The sequence below is a fragment of the Hypanus sabinus genome, chromosome 11 (genome assembly GCF_030144855.1).
Source record: "Hypanus sabinus isolate sHypSab1 chromosome 11, sHypSab1.hap1, whole genome shotgun sequence".
NCBI classification, from domain to species: domain Eukaryota; kingdom Metazoa; phylum Chordata; class Chondrichthyes; order Myliobatiformes; family Dasyatidae; genus Hypanus; species Hypanus sabinus.
Window position 1 is genome coordinate 67,779,843 of NC_082716.1, and position 21,932 is coordinate 67,801,774.

Genomic DNA, 21,932 nt, shown 5'->3' on the forward strand with positions numbered 1-21,932 from the left:
CATCTGTGATCACTGGAGCATGGATATGCAACTTGAAACTTCCACAAATCTATATATTTTTGATTACAAAAATTGTACAATATCCTCTGTACAGCTGAGTGCTCCAGTGACGTAATAATGAAGAAGCCATGCCCTCTGACTGAAGAGCAACCAGATGTTGTGTGATATTATGTTCAGATATTTGCTTCTGAAGAAGTATTGATTCTAACTGAAATGTTATTTCTTAGCTTTTGGCACCTTTGACTTTTTCACTCAAATAACAATTCTTTATCCATTAATGTCATTGGATAGGATATTACAGTCATGTACAATTTGGTCTTCTAACATTCAACTGTTTAGAAAAAAACCATTGGATAATAATTTAACAAAAGACATAGTTGATCTGCCAATTACTCATCTCTTTTCTCTGCTCCCCGCCTTCCACCCCAAGTCTTGTTCTATCTGCAATTCAGCTTGTCCTCTAAGATTAAGAATCAAATGTTGAACCTTTTGAAAGTTTTATATGGCACTAAGCACGTATGTAGTGGTTTAAAAGCATCTCTGCTTTAATAAGGCTAATAAAGCCCCCACTGTTGGATGGTACCTTGAACTCGGCTCAGGGTATGGATTGCATCATCATTGAAAGAGCTATGGGGCAAACATTTTGTAAAATTAAATTCAGAAATGTCATGATAGTAATTGTTGGTGAGTAGTTTTATCACTTTTTAGTGATGCCTTTTTAGATTTCAAATATGTAAAGGTCTTGCTGTAATTTTACAAATGTGAATCCTAAAATTGGTCCACTTTGAATTACAGAGATTTACCCAAGGAAACGCCATATATTTGTTGTGTCTGATTTATTTTATTTTCAGTACAGTAGTGTTGTGGTTTGCATTAAGACAGGCACTGTGTTATTACTTGTAATATCCTGAAAATATTTTATGCAAATTTGGCTTATATCTTGAGGTTCATGCTATATAGTGAATCTTTGCTACATGTTACATACTCATACATGTACATACATATGTTACATACAATATAAGAATCATAATTAAAAGTGCTGTAGAATCTTGAGTATTTAAAGTATGGCATTACCAATAAAAAATAACATGCTAATGTACGAGGGTGATTGATAAGTAAGTGGCCTAAGGTAGAAGGAGTCAATTTTAGAAACCTAGCACATTTACTTTTCAACATAGTCCCTCCTACATTTACACACTTAGTCCAGTGGTCGTGGAGCATACGGATCTTGGACCTCCAGAAAGTGTCCACAGATGGGTGATAGATAAGTTCGTGGCCTAAGGTGGAAGGAAATGAGTTATACAGCTCTCGTTGTATTTACATGCAGTTCAACTCTGAGATCTGTATGCTCCACGACTGCTGGACTAAGTGTGTAAATGTAGGAGGGACTACGTTGAAAAGTAAATGTGCTAGGTTTTCTAAAATTGACTCCTCCTACCTTAGGCCACGAAGTTATCAATCACTCCTCGTAGATATGGTATGATCTTTACAAGATCTGGAGTGCTGGACTAGGAAGCAGACTCTTTTCCCTGTTTCCACTGTACACCCTTCTTTGCAAACATTTTCATTTGACAGAACAAATAGTTACATTGAAAATCGTATTTACTCTTCCTATTGTAAACAGAATGGAATGGGAAAAAAGGAATATTAGTTCTAATTCAAAAACTCATTCAATGGCCTCTTGTGCAGTGTTATTCTAAGTCATTGAAAATTTATTCTTCTCCAGACCTCCCTGCTTCTTATTTGCTCCCCCACCTACCTGGCCTCACCTGTCACCTTCTAGCTTCTACTCCTTCCCATCTTACCACCTTCTTATTCTGGCTTCTTCCCCCTTCCTTTCCAGTCCTGGTGAAAGCAAGGGTCTTGGTCCAAAACATCATTTCCATAGATGCTGAGTTCCTCCAGCGTGTAATGCGTGTTGCTTTTAGGAGAAATGTAAGCTGTTGTTCACTCCTCTCTCTCTGACTACACAACTCTCCTTAGTCCATTAATTCCTCTAGAACAATCTTTTTTATGCCATGGACCAATACCATTACACAAGTGATCATGGACTCCAGGTTGGGAACCCCTGCCTAGAGTAAGGTAACAAGCTCAGCAATGATCACAGGACTCTGGCTGACCAGTGTGCCACTCTGCGATTATAGCACCCAAAACAGGTCTGTACAATTTGTCCAAGCATTTAAGAAAATGCAGATGTTTAAATCTGGAGTAACTAATAGTCAGGCAGCATCTCTAGAAGGAAATGGAAAGATAAGTGATTTGGATTGAAATTCATCAAAAATAAAACTTCTGTGTGTCAATATTAAGATCAGAAATGGATTCACGTAAATATTGATGACATTGATTGATTTTATTTGTTTGTTTTTCCCTAGTTGTACAATTTTGGTGAAACTGTATCCTTTGTACTCTGGACAGAGACATGGAAACCTGAAAGCTTCTATGACAAAATAAAGAGGAACCGACAGAATGGAGTTCACACATTATGCTTACTTGGTGGGACATTTCTTTTATTTTCTCCCTGTGTTGTCAAGGGCAAACCACACTAAACACCTAGATGTTCCAATGGCTGACCCTCATTTATTGGAATTGTTTTATTTCATGACCAAACATAGTTTGAAAGTTGAAGTATTTGCCAAAGTAAATTCTTCTCAACTTCTTTGCAAGTGTGGATGCTTGAATCCGAAAATGAAGTTAACGTTGAACCTCATATATCTTAACCATTCCATTCCATCCTTCAGTCTTCTTCCCAGCACATTGTAAATCAGATTTCCTGAGAAAACATTGATACTATATCATTGCTATAGCAGCATTTAAGAAATTAATGGCTCTTGAAAACTTAATGAAGGAATTTCAACTAAAGCATTTACTGAATCTAACATGCTAAAATAATCTTGTTGAATTCTTAATTGATTTGGCATGCTCATCTATATCCAGTAAACTATGGCACTTAGTCTTTGAAGAATACTTTCACCATAAGATATTAAGTGATATATACTGTATGGCAGATGGCCTAAGATGAAAGTGGAAGATGAATAAATATTTCATTGAAATCATAGAGAAATATAGCATGGATACAAGCCCTTTGGCTCAATAAGCCTATGCCAACCATGATGCCCATGCATTTAGTCCCAATTTCCTGCATTTGGCCTGTATTCCTCCTGGCTCCTCCCTCCTTGTACCCATCTTTACTGTCACCAAACAATTGATATTAGAGCTTATAATCATCATAACGATATTTGATTCTGCGCTTCGCATCTAAGTGCTTTTAAATGATACTATTGTATCAGCGTCAACCACTTCCCCTGACAGCTGATTCCATATACTCACAATCCTGTGTGAAAAAGTTGTCCCTCAGATCCTTACTAAATCTCTCCATTCTCATCTTAAACCTCGGCCCCCTAGTTCTGGATTTCCTAACCTGGGAAAAGACTGCTATTTTATTCCACCTTTTCTATGCCTCTTATAATTTTAAACATTTCCAAGAGGTCTCCCTTCATTCCAAGAGATAAAGACCTAGCCTGGTCAACCTTTCCGTATAACTCAGGCCCATCAGAAAACATCCTCTTAAATCTTTTCTGTACCCTTTCTGGTTTATCCATGTCTTTTCTATAATAGGATAACCAACATTGTAAGCAGTATTCCATGGGCAGACTCCCTAACAATTTCTACAGCTGCATCTTAATGGTTCAGCTTCTTAATTCAGTGCCCTGACTAATGAAGACCTGCATCTTTTTTTTTTAACTACCCTGATGACCTAGAATGCCACTTTCAATGAGTGATACACTTGTACTCCTACAAAATGCTGGAGGAACTCAGCAGGCCAGGCTGAATCAATGGGAAAATGTACAGTCAACGTTTCAGGCTGAGACCCTTTGGCAGAACTGGAGAAAAAAAGATGAGGAGTAGATTTAAAAGTTGGAGGGAGGCAAGAGAGAAGCACAAGGTGATAGTTGAAACCAGAAGGGGGGGGAATGAAGTAAAGAGCTGCAAAGTTGATCGGTGAAAGAGATAAAGGGTGGCAGAATGGGGAGTCCAATAGGAGAGGACAGAGGCCATGGAAGAAAGAAAAGGGGGGAGGAGCACCAGAGGGAGGCGATGGGCAGCAAGGAGATAAGTTGAGAGAGGGGAAAAGAGGGGGTGGGGGGGGTGCATTAACCGATGTTCGAGAAATCGATGTTCATGCCATCAGGTTGGAGGCCACCCAGATGGAGTATAAGCTATTGTTCACCAACATGAGTGTGGCCTTATCCTGGTAGTAGAGGAGGCCATGGGTTGACATATCAGAATGGGAATGGGAAGTGGAATTAAAGTGGGCGGCCACTGGGAAATCCTGCTTCATCTGACGGGCGGAGCATAGGTGCTCGGTGAAGCAGTCTCCCAATCTGCGTCGGGTCTTGCTGATATACAAGAGGCCACACCAGGAGCACTGGACACAGTATACGAACCCAACTGACTCACAGGTGAAGGTTCACCTCACCTGGAAGGACTGCCTGGGGCCCTGAATGGTAGTGAGGGAGTAGGTATAGGGGCAGGTGTAGCACTTGTTCCATTTGCAAGGATAAGGGGAGGGATGAATGATCAAGGGAGTCATATAGAAAGCAGAAAGCATACAGAAAGCAGAAAGTGAAGGGGAGGGAAAGATGTGCTTGGTGGTTGGATCCCGTTGGACATGGCGAAAGTTCCGGAGAATTAATATGCTAGACGCTGAGGCTGGTGGGGTGGTAGCTGAGGACAAGAGGGGCCCTATCCCTGGTAGGGTAGTGGGAGGGTGGGTTAAGAGCAGATGTGCATGAAATGGAAGAGATGTGGTTTAGGGTGGCGTTGATGGTGGAGGAAGGGAAATCCCTTCCTTTGAAAAAGGAAGACATCTCCTTCATTCTGGAATGAAAAGCCTCATCCTAAAAGCAGATGTGGCAGAGACAGAGGAATTGAGAGAAGGGGATGGCGTTTTTACAAGTAACAGGGTGGGAAGAGGTTTAGTCCAGGAAGTTGTGAGAGTCCATGGGTTTATAATAGACATCAGTAGATAAAGCTGTCACCAGAGATAGAGACAGTGAGATCGAGAAAGGGAGGGAGGAGTCAGAAATGGACCAGGTAAATTTGAGGGCAGGGTAGTGGAAGTTGGAGGCAAAGTTGATGAAGTCAACAAACTCCACATGGGTGCAGGCAGCACCAATGCAGTCATCGATGTAGCGTAGGAAAAGTGGAGACAGACACAGTGTAGTCTTGGAACAAAGACTGTTCCGTATAGCTGGGACCCATGCGAGTGCCCATGGCTACACCTTTTGTTTGAAGGAAGTGGGAGAAGCCAAAGGAGAGATCATTAAGAGTGAAGACAAATTCTGCTAGACGGAGGAGAGTGGTGGAGGGAGCAAATATCTCTGCAAGAACTCTACAATTTCTTTTCTGACCTCCCACAAAGACTGCGAATGCACTTGGTAGGGCCCAGGGGATTTAAGGCTACAAATACCTCTTCCCTGGTAATATAAATGTCCTCCAAAACATCTCCGCTTATTTCCCTTATATCTTGAGTAAACATGATTTTTTTTTCTTCAATAAATACTTGAGAGAAATACTCATTAAAAATCCCACCCATCTCTTGCAGTTTGGACATAGGTGGTCCTGCTGCTTTCTAAGGGACTTTACTCTCACCCTAGCCACCCTTTCACTCTTAATATAGGTATAGAACCTAGGTGTTTTCCTTAACCTTTCCAACTAAATCCATCTTTTACCTTTCTTATCCTCCTAATTTAAAAACTGTATTTTTAATCTTTTTCTTTTCATCATATAGTCATCAATTAAGTACATTCTTAATCTTTTTATAGACATCGAAGAACAATGTTTTGATAGAACACACTTCAAAATTTGTTTTATTACTAGGTTACAAATGCAAGATAACCATAAATTGCATCAAGATCTATCTCATCACATTACTTTAACAAACCATTACAATATTAAAACATTATCCAAGGCCTTTCTTTTCTCAGTTTTCAAACACAGTAATAACATCAGTGCTCTTCATAAAACTTGTTTTCTTTCAGTAATTATGGATTGTTAAGAAAACAAAACTAAAGTCAGTCATTGAAAATACAATTATATTAATGTTGTAACATGAGTTGTTTTTCTCAGAACACTGTAGATGACAGCCTGTCTTTCTCCATCTACTTGGAGATTTGCCAACATATATATTCTCACAATATGGGCTTCAGTAAGTACACTGGAGAAATAAATGTTGGAATTATCTTGAGTTAAATGCAATGCATGTCCAACTTCAGCTCTGATTATACACAATGTCTATTGCTGTCAGTGATTTATTAATACAGCAAAGGCTGTCAGGCCAAATGACATCATAGCTTTAGTACTGAAAACCTGAACTCCAGAAGAAGCTGTGCTTCCATCCATGATATTCCAGTAGTTACAACACTTGCATGTACATGTACCCAGTAATGTAGAAAAATTGCCTGGATATGTTTTGTTCACAAAAAGCAGGACAACCCAATCAGTCTCCTCTCAATCATCAGCAAAGTGTAGGAAACTTGTTGACAGTTACTCACCAATAACCTATGCCAAGATGCCTAGTTTTGATTTTGCCAATACTATTAATCTTTTTCTTTTCTTCATATTATCATATAACTTCTAGTAAAGTAGCAGTGCACTTGCCATTCCAAGTTGCTCGACAGCAGTGGAGCTTGACTGATTGAGTACCACTGTTATGTTATTGCCTGGACTTGGTGTGTACTGTCAGACAGTGCACATTGCAATTAATCGTCTTGAACATTTTTATTGTGATCTCACGACACTTGTATTCTCTCGAAGGAAGAACAAACTGGACCAGGACAACTTAACATCACTGTGGGACTTAGGCTTTATATTTTTTCTTATTTGTGACTGTATGTTTTTCTGAAATCATAACTATACCTGCTGTGTCCTGTGTATATTGTATTTTATACCTTGGCCCCAGAAGAGCACTATTCCATTTGGTTATATTATGGATGAATGATAAATGAACTTGAACTTAAGCTACAGACTATGCCACAGCCAAGACCCTAAGAGCTAAATTCCAGTAGTGAGACTGGAGTGACTGCCTATAACACCAGTTGACTAAGTTTGGCATTAAGGGGTCCTGGCAAAACAAGTCAGTGAACATCAAGAGAAAAAAAAACTCCAATCATTAAAGTTATATCTCACTCGAAGTAAGATAACTGTGGTTGTTGGCAGTTACAGTTACTGACCCCACACTTGGACAAGTCACTACAGAAACTCAACATGGCAGTGTTGTTGGCTTAACCATCTTCAGCAGCTTTCATATATATCTTCCTACCATCATATGGTCAGAGGTGAGGATGTATCTAAATGGTCACAATTCCTCTCACAATTGAAACAGTCCATGCCTGCATACAGCTAGGCCCAAACAATGTTCAGATGTTAGCTGATAGGTAGCAAGTAGTGATTGCACCACAGAAGTGACAGGCAGTGACTTCTCCCCAAGGAGAGAGAATCGAACCACCTACCTTTGACATTCAATGGCACTGCCACCACTGTGTCTCCTCCATCAATATACAAGCCACCATTGTTCCAAAACTGAATTGAACCAGCCACTTAATTTCTGTGTTGCGAAGACCATATCAGAAACTGGTTATCCACAGTAGTGACTCATCTTCTGATACTTCAAAGATCTACATGGCACAGGTCAGCAATACACTTATCTTGCCTGGAGTAGTACAGTTCCGACAATTCCCTAGAAGCTCAACATCATAAGGGACAAAACAGCTGTTTTATTGCCACCTGTAAGCCACCCTCATTGCTTATTTCCTCCACCAGCACAAAATAAATGTACTGCAATTATTCGTCCAAGCTACTTCATCAGCATCTCCCAAAATCTACAACTCTTGGAAATGTGCCTGAAGGAAAAGTGCAGCAGATGCAAGAGAACTCCACCACCTGCAAATAACTTTTAAGTCACATACCATCTCCATTTTAAATGCAGAGACTTGGACAAATCACAGCATTGCACAACTTTTACATTCTTTATTTATGTTCTCACACCCTCATAGTTCTCACTTCCTTATTTCATAGCTTTTGTGTTCAATCATTTAGGTTCTCTTCCTCCCCGTCCATCTCCCCTCACCCTCCCTCTCCCCTTCCCTTTCTTCCTCTTAACCTCACCTCTCCCCTATCCTCCTCTGCCCCAACGAAGGGTCTCGGCCCGAAATGTCAACAGTGCTTCTCCTTATAGATGCTGCCTGGCCTGCTGTGTTCCACCAGCATTTTGTGTGTATTGCTTGAATTTCCAGCATCTGCAGATTTCCTAGTGTTTGCTTTTGAAATTCACTACTGCGAAGCCTCTGCCAGTAATGCTTTTGAAATTCACTACTGCGAAGCCTCTGCCAGTAATGCTGGTCCTAGAGAAGGGTCTCAGCCTGAAACGTCGACAGTGCTTCTCCTTATAAATGCTGCCTGGCCTGCTGTGTTCCACCAGCATTTTGTGTGTGTTGCTCCTCTACCCCTACTATTTTTCTTATTGTCCTCCCTCCCCTATCCCCCATGTGCCATTATTTTGTGGTTTTGAGTTTCCTTTTGTTCATTTTGTTATTAATCTGCTACTATTCAGCATGATAGGACTAAAATGTTTTAAACTGTAGTTGATTGCCACACAGTGCAATAAAACATGTCACAGGTTAAAATGGGGATCTAATCTCCTTAAGAATTTGAATGAGGGTCTCTTAACAACAACTGCAACAGCTTGCACTTTTATGCTATTCCCAGGGATTGGCACTTTTCCATCCAATATAAATTTCAACTCAAGCAAAAAGATGACATTTTGAAGGAGGAAAGGGAATTAGGAAGAGAAAACCTCCAGAGTAAATATTATGAGAGTGTAGGCAAATGTAAGCACAGCCTCAAATGCTCAGACAAATAAACAGGAGAGCCATGAGAAACTGGAATTGGAGGAAAATTTCCAAAAGAGTTGGTGCAAAGGATAGTGGTGATGGGGGCGTTGAAACCTTAAGACATTAACAACAGGAATAGCTAATGTATTATTGGGGGAATTGCTGAAAGGAGCCATGTGTAAATGAGCAGAACCATACATTGGTAAGCAAGTCTTAGAGTATCTTGATAATCCCATCAGTAACATCATGAACAAGCCCTGTCTGATAACAATATAAGATTTCATCAGCAGAGGCGTCATTTAACGACTTTTGTAGGATATTTGTAGTTCCTCTGCTACGGTACAGAGTCCATTCTGTGGCTTTGCTGGTCGAGTGTTTCTTCCAAATTTTTAATGAAGAAGTAGTAATTCATAAGCCATTGAAGGACAATGTGTGATAGGTTTAAACAAGGACTCTTGTGAAAACTAGCACAATTGACCTCAGTGAAGTAATAATCGGGAGATCTGGAATGGTCCAGTAGCATAATTAAAATCCAACTATTCCAGTTAGGAAATGTGAGTTCAGTGAATTAGTAAATCTGAAATTTAAATAGAATGAGAAGTATAACTCCATTACATTGTTGTCAAAGTCTACACTGCACTCCTGGTCAGTTGTATATGTAGTATAAATCTAGACCCAATAGTAATATGGTTTGCTCTGATCTGGCTTTGAAATCAAATCAGGCTGCTAGAAAATAATGTAAATTAATAAAAATGTTCCTCCTTAATTAGTGGTATGGATCTCTGCTAAAATCAGGTGAATTGGCCACAGAATAAATTAACTCAGAATAATATCTTTCATCCAAGGTGCCAGAATTGCCTATCACCATCCCTGAGTATGATAGGCCCAAAAAGTTAAACAGTGGTATGCAATCACAAGCAAATGTCTGATATAGATAAGAAATTGTGGATTACCACACCATGCCCTTCCTCACTGTTGCACTGTTACAGATCCTACCTTCAGTTAACTATTACCCTTAGCAAAAAGCAATTTAACTGCCTCATCTGTACTGTATAGCCTTATAATAACACAAATTCAAGGCGTCTAAAGACCACGAAGCAAATAAGACAGGATTCTTCATTAGTTTTTTTTAGTTACTATTTACCCAAAATCAATTGAATGAATCAAGAAATTGAATAACTAAGTATAAATTTACATCCAAATAAAGTGAGTTCCTTGTCTTTTAAAAAAAATTGTGCTTAAAAGTTGGCCAAAATTGTTTGAAGAATTAGCATCCATTTCTCTTCCATAGCTGATGAGTTACTTGCTATTCCATGTTGAGCATCACTTAGAAGAATCCCTCTTGTGTGCATTAATTGTTGTCCCATGCTGTGGGCTTTTGAGGAGGTTTTTAACATTGCTTCCTTTGATGTGCACATTTTAAAAAGATTTAGCTTGCAAGAGACTGACCGCACTACTTCAACTGGCTAACTGGTATTGTATTAAAGTTTGAGGTTATTTTCAATTACTTAGCAACAGACTGCTCAGTTTGGCTTAGTACTGATTATAGGTTGTCTCCCTTGTGTTAATCAATTTCAGCCTTACAGTTAAAACCACATCAGCCTACCAGTCTGATGGTATATTGGATATTGGAGCAGCAGTAGGCCATTCGGCCCATTGATTAAATAATTCTTTAGAATATTTTGAAGCTAATGTTATTGATTTTAAATTTTATTGTAAAATACTGCCCATTTGAGGTAATTCATGGAAGACTTTATTTTGAATGAAATTCAAATAACTAGTATGTATTTATAAAAACTACTGCAATGCACTTGGATTGCTGATTGTACTGAAAGAAAAGACAATTAACCGTTTTGTGAATTTAATACAAACATGTAAGAAATAATGCATATCATTCACTGCCAATGTTTGTTAATCAAATACACTAACACATAGACTTTAGGGGTCTTTTCTATTAACCAGTTTGCTGTACAAGTAAGTAAAATTAATTTTACTATATTTTTGCTGTATCTAAAGTTAACACAGATTTTAATATCTGATTAAGCTTTCTGGAACTTAATTTCAGTGAGAGAAGGTCTAGGGGTTTTTCTACATTCTAAAGGTGGAAGTTTTTTTCGTGTATTGCTTAGCAACTCCATTTCAGCAACGTGAAGGAAATTTGAAGTATGACAGTTGGGTCCCTAGTGCATTTTCATAACTGCTAAAATTTATGGAGCATTTTAAAATTCTTGATCCCTCTGTAGATCAGTATTCCTAAATGGCACCACTTTGGAGCATTGATGTATTGAGGCATCTTGGGGTACGAGTTCATAGTTCCTGGAAGGTGGTAAAAGCAAACAGATGAGATTGTGAAGAAAGTGTATGGCGTATTAGCTATAATGAAATGTTGGACCAGGTTTGGATAGTTTTCTTTAGAGTCTAGGAAGCTAAGGGACAACTTGAACAAAGTACATTAGTTTAATGGAAGCATAAGCAGAGTAGATCGTCTTTTTCCCATGATGGAAATGTCAGTACTAGAGGGCACAGATTTAAGTTTGGGGGGGGGGGTGGAGTTTAAAGGAGATTTACTTGGCAATTTTTTAATACATAAGTTGATATTGCCTGGAATGTGCTGCCAGAGTAAGTGTTGGTAGCAGATATGATAGCAATGTTTAAGAAATATTTAGACAATCCCATGAGCAGGCAAACAATTGAGAGACATGAACCATGTGCAGACAGATGTTCAATTTAAAATGGCTTCATAGATGGCACTGACATCATTACTCATTGAGTTTGTTCTTGTGCCGTAGTGTTCCCTGTTTTATGTTCTATTTTCCCATGAGCAGAGTGAAACTTAAATGTAGATGTGGTTATAGATAAGTTTTGTAAACAAGCCTTTTCCCTCTTTTTTACAGACATCAAAGTAAAGGAACAATCGGTGGAAAATCTATTAAGGCAAGTTGTTCAATTATTTAGGAAGCAGAATATTTTGAATTTCTCACAGTATATGAACTAGAAACACTATTTTCCAAACCTGCGCACAGCATATATTGAAGTGAAAGGAATGGGTGAGATTAATTTAGGAGAACAGGATGATTCTACTGAAATTTGAAACGGGCTATTTTTAATTAGATTTCCCTGCTACAAACTGCCTGATTGTGAAGGTGGCAGATATCTAGTCAGGAGAAGATAGAAGGACAATGAGGTGAGAGATTGGAAATCCAATCACAAAATGCTCTACAGATAAGCTTGGAGTGTAGATTCCTCAAGTCAAGTCACTTTTATTGTCATTTCGACCATAACTGCTGGTACAGTACACAGTAAAAATGGAACAATGTTTTTCGGGACCATGTTTTTTGTACATGACACAGTACAAAAACTAGACTGAACTACGTAAGAAAAAACAACACAGAGAAAGCTACACTGGACTACAGACCTACCCAGGACTGCATAAAGTGCACAAAAACAGTGCAGGTATTACAATAAATAATAAACAGGACAGTAGGGCAAAGTGTCAGTCCAGGCTCTGGGTATTGAGGAGTCTGATAGCTTGGGGGAAGAAACTGTTACATAGTCTGGTCGTGAGAGCCCAAATGCTTCGGAGCCTTTTCCCAGACGGCAGGAGGGAGACGAGATTGTATGATGGGTGCATGGGGTCCTTCATAATGCTGTTTTCTTTGCGGATGCAGCGTGTAGTGTAAATGTCCGTGATGGCTGGAAGAGAGACCCCGATGATCTTCTCAGCTGACCTCACTATCCGCTGCAGGGTCTTGCAATCCGAGATGATGCAACTTCCAAACCAGGCACTGATGCAGCTGCTCAGGATGCTCTCAATACAACCCCTGTAGAATGTGATGAGGATGGGGGGTGGGAGATGGACTTTCCTCAGCCTTCGCAGAAAGTAGAGACACTGCTGGGCTTTCTTTGCTATGGAGCTGGTGTTGAGGTACCAGGTGAGATTCTCTGCCAGGTGAACACCAAGAAATTTGGTGCTCTTTGCGATTTCTACCGAGGAGCCGTCGATGTTCAGTGTCTGCTCCTGAGACAGTGCTGCATAGATAATTATCTGTTCTATTTAGTACTCTTATTTTACCAAAATGTTGTCAATTGTACCAAAGTACAATTTAACCTATCTGACCAGCACTTTGCTTAAAATGGAGGTAAATATAAGAGGTAAAATCTCATTTAAAGCTTTTTGCCTTTGGGAAGCAGGTTAATGCCCTGCTACCACCATGCTAATCTATTTTATGGATTCTAGTCTTTCCCTGCTCCATCCTAAGAATGGTTAAACTGTTGCCTGAAACATAAAATATTTTAGAAATTAATACAAGACTTTTCCAAACTTGATAATGCCACAGATACAAGGAAAATCAATACTGAGTTACTGAAGTCATAAGATAGACAAATAATACGCAGTAGCTCCAAACCCACTCATTAGTCAACTGCATGCTTTCAAATTCTCATAACCAAATTCCAGTCAAACTGGAACACATCCAGTGGGAAATATTTAAAATTTATACTTTAATTATGCTTATTTTGGAGAGCAATCTTGTTATGATTTGAATCTAGTTCTCCAAAACAAAGAATGCTGCTTCAATCATGTAAATGGCAGCAAAAATATAGTAGTTTAACTAGGTAGTAGCAGCTTAATTTTAAAATATTTAATATTATAAGCACTTGTATGATATTATTAAAATGTTTCACTGCTACTGGTAATTTAAAATAAAAACTAGCCAATAAATATTTAGTTCCTTCATTTAACAGTATTTTATTTTTCACCATTTTCCTGTAAATATTTTTCCATTTCCCTTCCATAATAATAATTATTATCTATGATTCTTTGCACAATGATAGTTAATCCTCTGCACCTTACCTAAGAGACACTTTTTATGTGCAGTGTTACTGAGGTAATCACTTCCAGTCTTAAATCACATCCTTCATTCAAACCCAACTGAGATTGGCTAATTTAACACATATTGGAAATTGAATCCAGGACTTCTCTGGCCTCTGACTCAATGCAAGTCATGCATTTCCTCAGCTAGCTAACTTGGAGATATGATTTTTTTAAAGCATAAAATGGTTGGAAGTCATGGATATTTAGAATTAGTGTTTCAGCAGCTTAGGTGCTGTTTGTGATTTGATTACCTAAAGACTTCATCCAACAGATTCCTCTGTTTGGCAGTCTTCCTTACTGTTAAATTTTACTGGTAAATTTTTGTCATTGCCAGATTTACTCATCTACCTGTGGCAAGAGTGTCTTCGACTGCCAAGGCCTCAATACCTGGAATTTTGCAACTCTCTACCACTCTTCTCTCAAGATTTTGTTCACCTGAACAAATTTCAACTCCTGTTTGATAACTCTCTTATTAACTGCCTTGGAGCATTGCTTTGTATTCAGTTTAAAAATCAACTGAAATATTGATTTCAGTGTGAAAGGGGTAAATTCTATTGTCCTCTATTTTTTCAATGTTTTATCGTTGGATAGGAAAGAAATTTAAAAATCTTTATTTAGAAACACAGATGCAAATATATTTTTTAGGGGAAGGAAGATCTTTGAGCCTCCCAGGTTCATGTCTGTGAATGAGGCTGCTGAACAACTACTGGAGATAATTGAAAATCGAAGAGTTAAAGGAGAGGAGCTAGGTAAGTAACTGTTTTTGTCTTTATAACAGATTATTCCAGGTTCTACCTTCTTCAAAACAATTGATGTGCGGTATATCTATTTAAACATCCTTAAGGGACCTTTGTGGTGGCTATATTTATTGTTGTAATCTTATTCTTTCTTGCATTATATCCAATTAGCAAATAATATTAATCAATTTTATCTATTAGTTATAGCAACACAATTTAATGCCTCGTTGAGCTAAGATTTACATTAGGTAAGACACAAGTTATGTTAACAATTTGGGAAATTATGAACATTAGACTTTTTAAGACATAACTGGAGACTTTTAATCTGAATATCCGTATTTCTCTTTAAGAAAATGTTAACTGTTCTAAACTCATCTGAATGCCGTCCGTAAATTAGACCAAGGCTCAGACACAAACTGTTAAACTGTAAATATCCTTTGATAATCATTTACAATCTGCAGGAAACATGCTCAATCTTCCTGTTTTATCACCCTTCCCTATCATGCTGTTCCTCAGTTCAATGAAACCTAGTTTCCATTGTTGTACATACAGGCACATAATAATACACTGCATTCATAATTCAACCACTTTAGATGTATTTTGTACCTGTAGAGTGATTATCACCAGGAGAAGGTATCAAACTGTATTTTGTAAATCCAAGTATGGTAATAGCCTGATGTAATGACTGACATAGTTGTTTCACACATTGGTAGAATGGCATTAAGGCCCTTTCGAGATCCTGACCTCAAGCAGAAGTGATTGAATTTGCATTTTTGACATTTAGTTGATTCCTACAAAACAACTTCCAGACAGGAACGTGGGAAATATCCCACGTACTGAGTAAAGATTAAAATTCATGCCATATGTATAAGCTATGTCCTCAGAAATTCCTCAATGAGTAATGCATAATGCAGTATTTAATCCACAAAGCTGCTTATTTTAAATGAAATACTCAAATTTTATAAGCATTACTTCCAATTCTTCACACCTAACAAGAATATTTCCTCTATAAAAAGACAATCATATTTCCAGTTTGTCCCCCCATAAAGGTCTTGAGTTAAAATTTCACTCCTGAGACACAATGGCCCAGGATTTCCTGCCTGTTGTGAATTGCCCATGCTTGCTACTAAGCTGTCCTTTTATGGATTCCCCTCCACAAATGTTAGTACTACTAAATGCAGTCCATATATAGTGTGGTCTTACACAGATGTACTCTATGTCATTCAAAGAGAATTCTTGTGGCATTCAGAAATGTTCAAGGTATCCAAAAATTATCAATTACAATAAAAATTTTGAGTAATTTTTGTTAAATAATAAAACTAGCAAACTTCTGAACACAGGGCAATTAACTACACTAATTCAGAGAAATGTAAATTATGCCCTCAGCCATTCATCTCTATTCATGGACACCACCTCACTTTTTTTATTATTTTTGTTTTTGCACTATTTTAATTTAACTATGTAATATACATATATATGCTTACTGTAATTGATTTATTTATTTTTCTATATTTGTCATGTATTGCATTGTACTGCTGCTGCTAAGCTAACGAATTTCATGACATTTGGTGATGTCATTAAACCTGATTCTCATTTAGAGTTGTGATGCAGATTGTTCGCCAGATTTGACGGCATCTGTGCACAACTTCATTTGGTGTGCAGTGTTGGAGCAGAGATAAGAAATCAACAATGAAGAGTAATTAGCAAGATTAAGATTCCACAGTCAAGCAGGAATCTGAACTTGTTTGAGCACAGGCTGGAAGATACTGGCTGCTCTGCAGAACTTTGTCCATAAACCAGACTGATATTTCAATGCAGTGCTCTACTATTAATGCTATCGACTTTTAGATGAGATATTAAATCTAGTCATGATGCAGGGTCTTGACCTGAAACATGGACATCAGCCTTGGACCATAAGACAAAAAAAAATTAAGCCATTTGGCCCATTGCATCTGCTCCGCCATTCAGGCATGGCTGATTTAACCTTATCAACCTTCACTTAAATATACCCAATGACTTGGCCTCCACAGCTGTCCATGGCAATGAATTCCACAGATTCATCACTTGCATTCACAGATGCTGCCTGTCCCCTGGGTTATTCAAGTGTATTTTTTTTTGTTCCCAATTTCAGTATCTGCAGACTCTTATGTCTTCAAACCCAGACCCAGTCTTCTCTTTCAAGTACATGCAGAAGAATCCTTGGCACTACAGTTAGAATAAGGGGTTTTCTTGGTGCAGTGGCCAAGATTTGTCCTTTAAACTAACATCATTGTAATATTTATATATTTAATCATTGATTGTAATCAAATGACAATGCACTAATTGGTTTAGCTCAGAAAGTTCTAACATAAATATGTTCATTATTTTTCCCATGCTTAGCCTATCTTTCTTCTGATGCAGTGTTTTGTCAGCCTTAACACTTCACTTCCCCCAAGTCACTTAGAAGTGCAAATGTGAACCATTTCCTGTCATTGCAGCTTATAGGAAGCAAACTTTCTGAGTTGGATTCCCATCCTGTTCATTTCTAAACACTTATGGTCCCTTATGTAAACAGCTCTGCCAATTTTCACAAATTTTCTGTGTAACTTGTCAAGCTGCGGTTCTTCAGAAACCACGAACAATGAGGATATTCTTTGATCGTGATTGTTGTCAGTAACTCATGATCTCAAAAATATTTTTAAAAATCATTTGACTAGGTTTAGAGCAAACTGTTTGGACATTTTCATTTAATTTTCTTTGAAAACGTACTCATATTATGCGACCAAATAAACCCAGTCAGGCTGCAAAGATCCCATTATAATTAAAACCAACACACTGAGAGATAGTCAGTATTGCACTCTAATGTTACACATATTAACATGTGGCAGATGTGACAAAAAAACACGTTCCATTTTCTGTCACATTCACATTTTGTTTTGATACATTATTTAAAAAGTCATATTCACATGTAATTTTACTTGAATATTGGTGCCAAACCCTACGTCGGGATCATAAGATGAAAGAGATGGCCATCAAAAAACTGCTGATACTGAAAATCTGAAATAAAAGCAAAAATTGCTGGAAGCTTTCAGTAGATTAGACAGTATCTGTGGAAAGGGGCCACTTGTCTTCAGCCTGACGCATTAAATCTTTTTCTTTCCATGAAACTCACATAAAATCTGGCCATGTGAAACAGCTTAGTAGATCAGCTTTTAAAACTATCTTGATTCAGTACGTGAGGTCATAAATACACTGGGAAGACTTTGTCAACAAGATTAGCAAAGTCATTCCCTCTGTGTATTAGTAACCCTTACGTAAGTACATTAAGAAGAAGTTGACCAAGATATTTATTGGCTCCAGGGAAGATGTGCTACTGGGTCATTTCACAGTACACCAACAATCATTTTGGTCATGGATCCATTACAAGAAGTTCTGCTGAATGACCCTCACCCATCTTCTACATGCACTGCATTGATGCTGAGCACACAAAGGACGGTATCAGGCAGGTCTGCGAGTGGGACCAGCTCTGTTTCTGGCAAGTCATGAGGGTGAGAAATGGTTGGTAATCAGAGGAGGGCCTTACTCAGGGAGTTGAGGGTAGAATATTGGAGGAACCAGTTAGTTGGGGACAGTATCCTCATTAGCTAAGGGTGAAGTGCCAGATGACTGGAGTGCAGCAAATGCTGTCCCCTTGATCAAAAGGGGTACTGGGGAAAACCATTGAAATTACATAATGTTGAACATTACAGAACATTAATAGTAGGGAAGCTGTTGGTAGAGGATTCTGAGGAACAGGATATATGGAAACGTAGGGACTGATTAGAAGGAGTCAAGCATAGATTTGTGGATGGGAAGTCATGTCTCACAAATATGCTTGGAGATTTTTGAGTAGGTTACCAAGGAGAGTGATAAAGGCAAAGCAGTGGATATGTATATGTAGATTTTCTTAAGACTTTTGACAAGAACCCACATGATAGGCTGGGCTGAAAGTTTTAGTTGGAAGGTATCTAAGGCATGTTGATAAACTGGATCCAAAATAGGCTGGATGATAGGAGGCAGCAGATAGTGGTGGAAGACAGGTGTTTTTCTAACAGAAAGTCTGTAACAAGTAGTGTAAAACAGGGATCGGTGCTGATACCTTGCTAACCCTAAATGACAAATGAGAAAGTATGTGGTGTGATTAGTAAGTCTGCAGATGTCACAAAAATTGGTAGGCTTTTGAATAACAAAGGTAATGTAAAGATACAGCAGAACATACATAGACAACTGGAAAATTGAATGGAATGTTGGCAGATGAAATTTAATCCAGGCAAGTGTAGTCATTGCACTTTGGGAGGACAAATTGCAGTGAAGGGAGGACAAATTGCAGTGAATGCAAGACCCTTCAGAGAGAATTGTAAAAAAAAACCTTGGAGTGCAAGTCCATAACGCCCTGAAAGTGGTGACACTGGTAGATAGGGTAGTGAAGAAGGCATTTGGTATGCTTAACTCCAAAGTCTGTGGTACTGAGTATGAGTTGGGATGTTATGTTGCAGTTGTACAATGCATTGGTGAGAGTGCTATTGTAGTATTGTGTACAGTTCTGGCCATTACAACAGCCAAGATGAAGCAATAGAAAAAGTGCAGTAAAGAGTTATAAGGATATTGCTGATGAAGGAATGGAATTATAAGGAGCAATTAGATAGACCGGGTTTATTCTCATTGGAATGTAAGAGGCCAAGGGATGATCTTATAGAGGGTCACAGAATTGAGGGGCATAGATTGTCAGAGTTTTCCTAGGACAAGAGGGCATAGGTTTAAGGTGAAAGGGAATAAATTCAAAGGAAATCTGTGGGGTAGATCTTTTGCACAGAGGGTTCTGAATATTTGAATGAGCTGCCAGAGAAAGTAATAGATGTTGATACCATTACAACATGTATAAGACATTTGGATAGCTACATGGATAGGAGGTGAGTAGTAGATATAGACCTGGTGCAGGCATATTGGATGATGGTCAGCATGGATGAGGTCGTCTGTAAAGTCACACTTCTGTGCTGTATGTTTCAATGACTCATAAGAAAAGCTTCATTTCATTGGGGCTCTTAGATCTGTACTGTCAGTATTTTATTATGAAATTGATTTTGTTAATTTTAGTGTTTTTTAATAAAGATTAAAATAGAGGAACAAGGAACAGTACTGCTCAAGGTACTGTTTTTTAATTTTTTTTTCCATGATTTCCAGGTCTGCTAACCCTTTTTTGGATACATTTTCCCAGTTAAGAGGACGTTATACTCTAGATTATATGTTAATATATTTTTAAACTTTGACTTGCACATATTAATGATGTACATGCCTGTTCCACCAGGGACAGATTCACAGATTCAGTCCTTGGAGAGGATAGGGCAGGAAATACTCTGTAACAATCTTATGGGACAACTACAATGTTTATGTAAAGTACATCACATTAAAATCTGTGCCTAAAGATGACAGTATTTCAGTTTTGAAAATGCTAGATGTATTTTTGTGTCTAGTTCTCTGATGTTGTTCTGTCTTCCTCTAACTTAGCACTGACTGAAGAGACCATGTGTGTCGGACTAGCCAGAGTGGGTTCCAAAGACCAAAAGATTGCTGCTGCAACACTACAACAGATGGTGAAGGTGGACCTAGGTGCTCCTCTACATTCCCTGATCATTACAGGCCATATGCATCCTATGGAAATTGAGATGCTGAAACTCTTCGCTGTGGATAATTCAAGTTTTAATAAACTTGATCAGCATATGAAATCATAGTAAAACAATTAAACTGCAATTTCAGGTCTCAGTTTTTCAGTTTTATGCTCCTTTATAAGCAGAGAAAAAAGCTGGATTGCCTTTTAAAAGAACTGATAAAGCAATTACTTAAATGTCAAAGGTTTGTTGTATGCTCAATTGCAGGCTAACCTCCTGAATGTTTCCAGTATCTGGAATCTTTCTTTAGTGTACATGAAATAAATCGCCAAATCTAGTAGTGTTGGGAATTGAGTATTTCACATTAGTTAGTCTCCATTAGGATCAAGTGAGTAAAGAGACTGTTTGATATACACTCGTTTTTTAACACAGTGTCCCACAACTACTGCTCTCTCTGGTTCTCTCTGTAGTTGAATTTCTTCCTCTTTTTGGAAAGTCTTGCTGCAAGCTTGTGTGAGTCCATATTGAAAAAGGGACATTTGTATATGGGTAAAAAACAAATTGTACTTTAAGCAACTGGCTCAAACCACATGGGCCCAATGATTTTATCCTGCACTGTATGACCTAAATAGTTAGTTATTGCAGGTTCAAGTTTAAGCATACAACTGAGAAAGTTATTTTTTTTTGGGGGGGGGGGGTTCTGATACCTGTTAAATTGGATTCCATTGTTTGAGTAGGGAAGCAGTTTCTCACCTATATGAACGGCACAAAGGCAGGTGATGTTTGGAGATGCCTACGACAAGGATATGAAAGGAATAGCATGAGCAAAGAGGATATTAAAAACTAGAGTTAGTCATGATCACACAAATGTCATAGTAGAATTTGATTATTGAGATTAGAACTGGATACTGTATATTTATGTTCTAATTCCAGTATTCTGAAGACTTGTTAACATACCATCCTCAATGACCCTTCATTTGCAAAATCTGGCCTTGTCATCTTAAAGTCTTAAACCAGTATCAAATAGTATGTCTCTGCTTTTAAAACATTAGATACAGAAATATGCATTTAATCCTATGATTCAGAATCAAGTTTAATATCACTGGCACATGTCATACAATTTGTTGTTTTGCAGCAGCACTACATTGCAATACATAATAATAAAAGAACTTTAAATTACAATAAGTATATATAACAATTAAATCAAATAAGTAGTGCAAAAAGAGAGCAAAAAATAGTGAGGTAGTGAGCATGGGTTCATTGTTCAGAAATCTGATGGCAGAGGGGAAGAAGGTGTTCCTAAAACATTATGTGTGTGAGTCTTCAGGCTCCTGTACCTTCTCTGTGATGGTAACATCAGAAGGAGTTAAATCAGGAATTAGACAAGAGGGAGGAATTCAGGAAAAACATAATGAGCAAACACGAGGAAATCTGCAGATGCTGGAAATTCAAACAACACACACAAAATGCTGGTGGAACACAGCAGGCCAGGCAGCATCTATAGGGAGAAGTACTGTTAACGTTTCAGGCCAAGACCCTTCGTCCTGACAAGGTCTTGGCCCGAAACATCGACAGTGCTTCTCCCTATAGATGCTGCCTGGCCTGCTGTGTTCCACCAGCATTTTGTGTGTATTGCTTAAAAATATAACGGCCAGGTTAATGAAATTAAATAAAATGTTGCATCAGTAGGCTGGTGAACCTGATAGACATCATCATAGGGTCTGAAAGAAGGAACCAGAGAGATGAAAACAGAAATGCTGGAACCACTCAGCAGATCAGGAAGCATCTGTGGAAAGGGAAACAGAAT

General features: G+C 38.2%; 1 protein-coding gene across 1 annotated transcript in view; it reads left to right on the forward strand.

Annotated features, from left to right (window-relative positions):
• Nucleotides 1–21,641, forward strand: part of dph5 (diphthamide biosynthesis 5) — an 83,215-nt gene extending 61,574 nt beyond the window's left edge. Inside the window, exons 4-7 of the mRNA XM_059984634.1 lie at nt 2,373–2,493; nt 11,786–11,825; nt 14,410–14,513; nt 20,025–21,641. Of these exons, the coding sequence (XP_059840617.1) occupies nt 2,373–2,493; nt 11,786–11,825; nt 14,410–14,513; nt 20,025–20,248 (489 nt within the window). The 3' untranslated portion in view covers nt 20,249–21,641. The remainder of the gene's footprint in view (nt 1–2,372; nt 2,494–11,785; nt 11,826–14,409; nt 14,514–20,024) is intronic.
• The last annotated feature ends 291 nt before the right edge of the window (nt 21,642–21,932 follow it).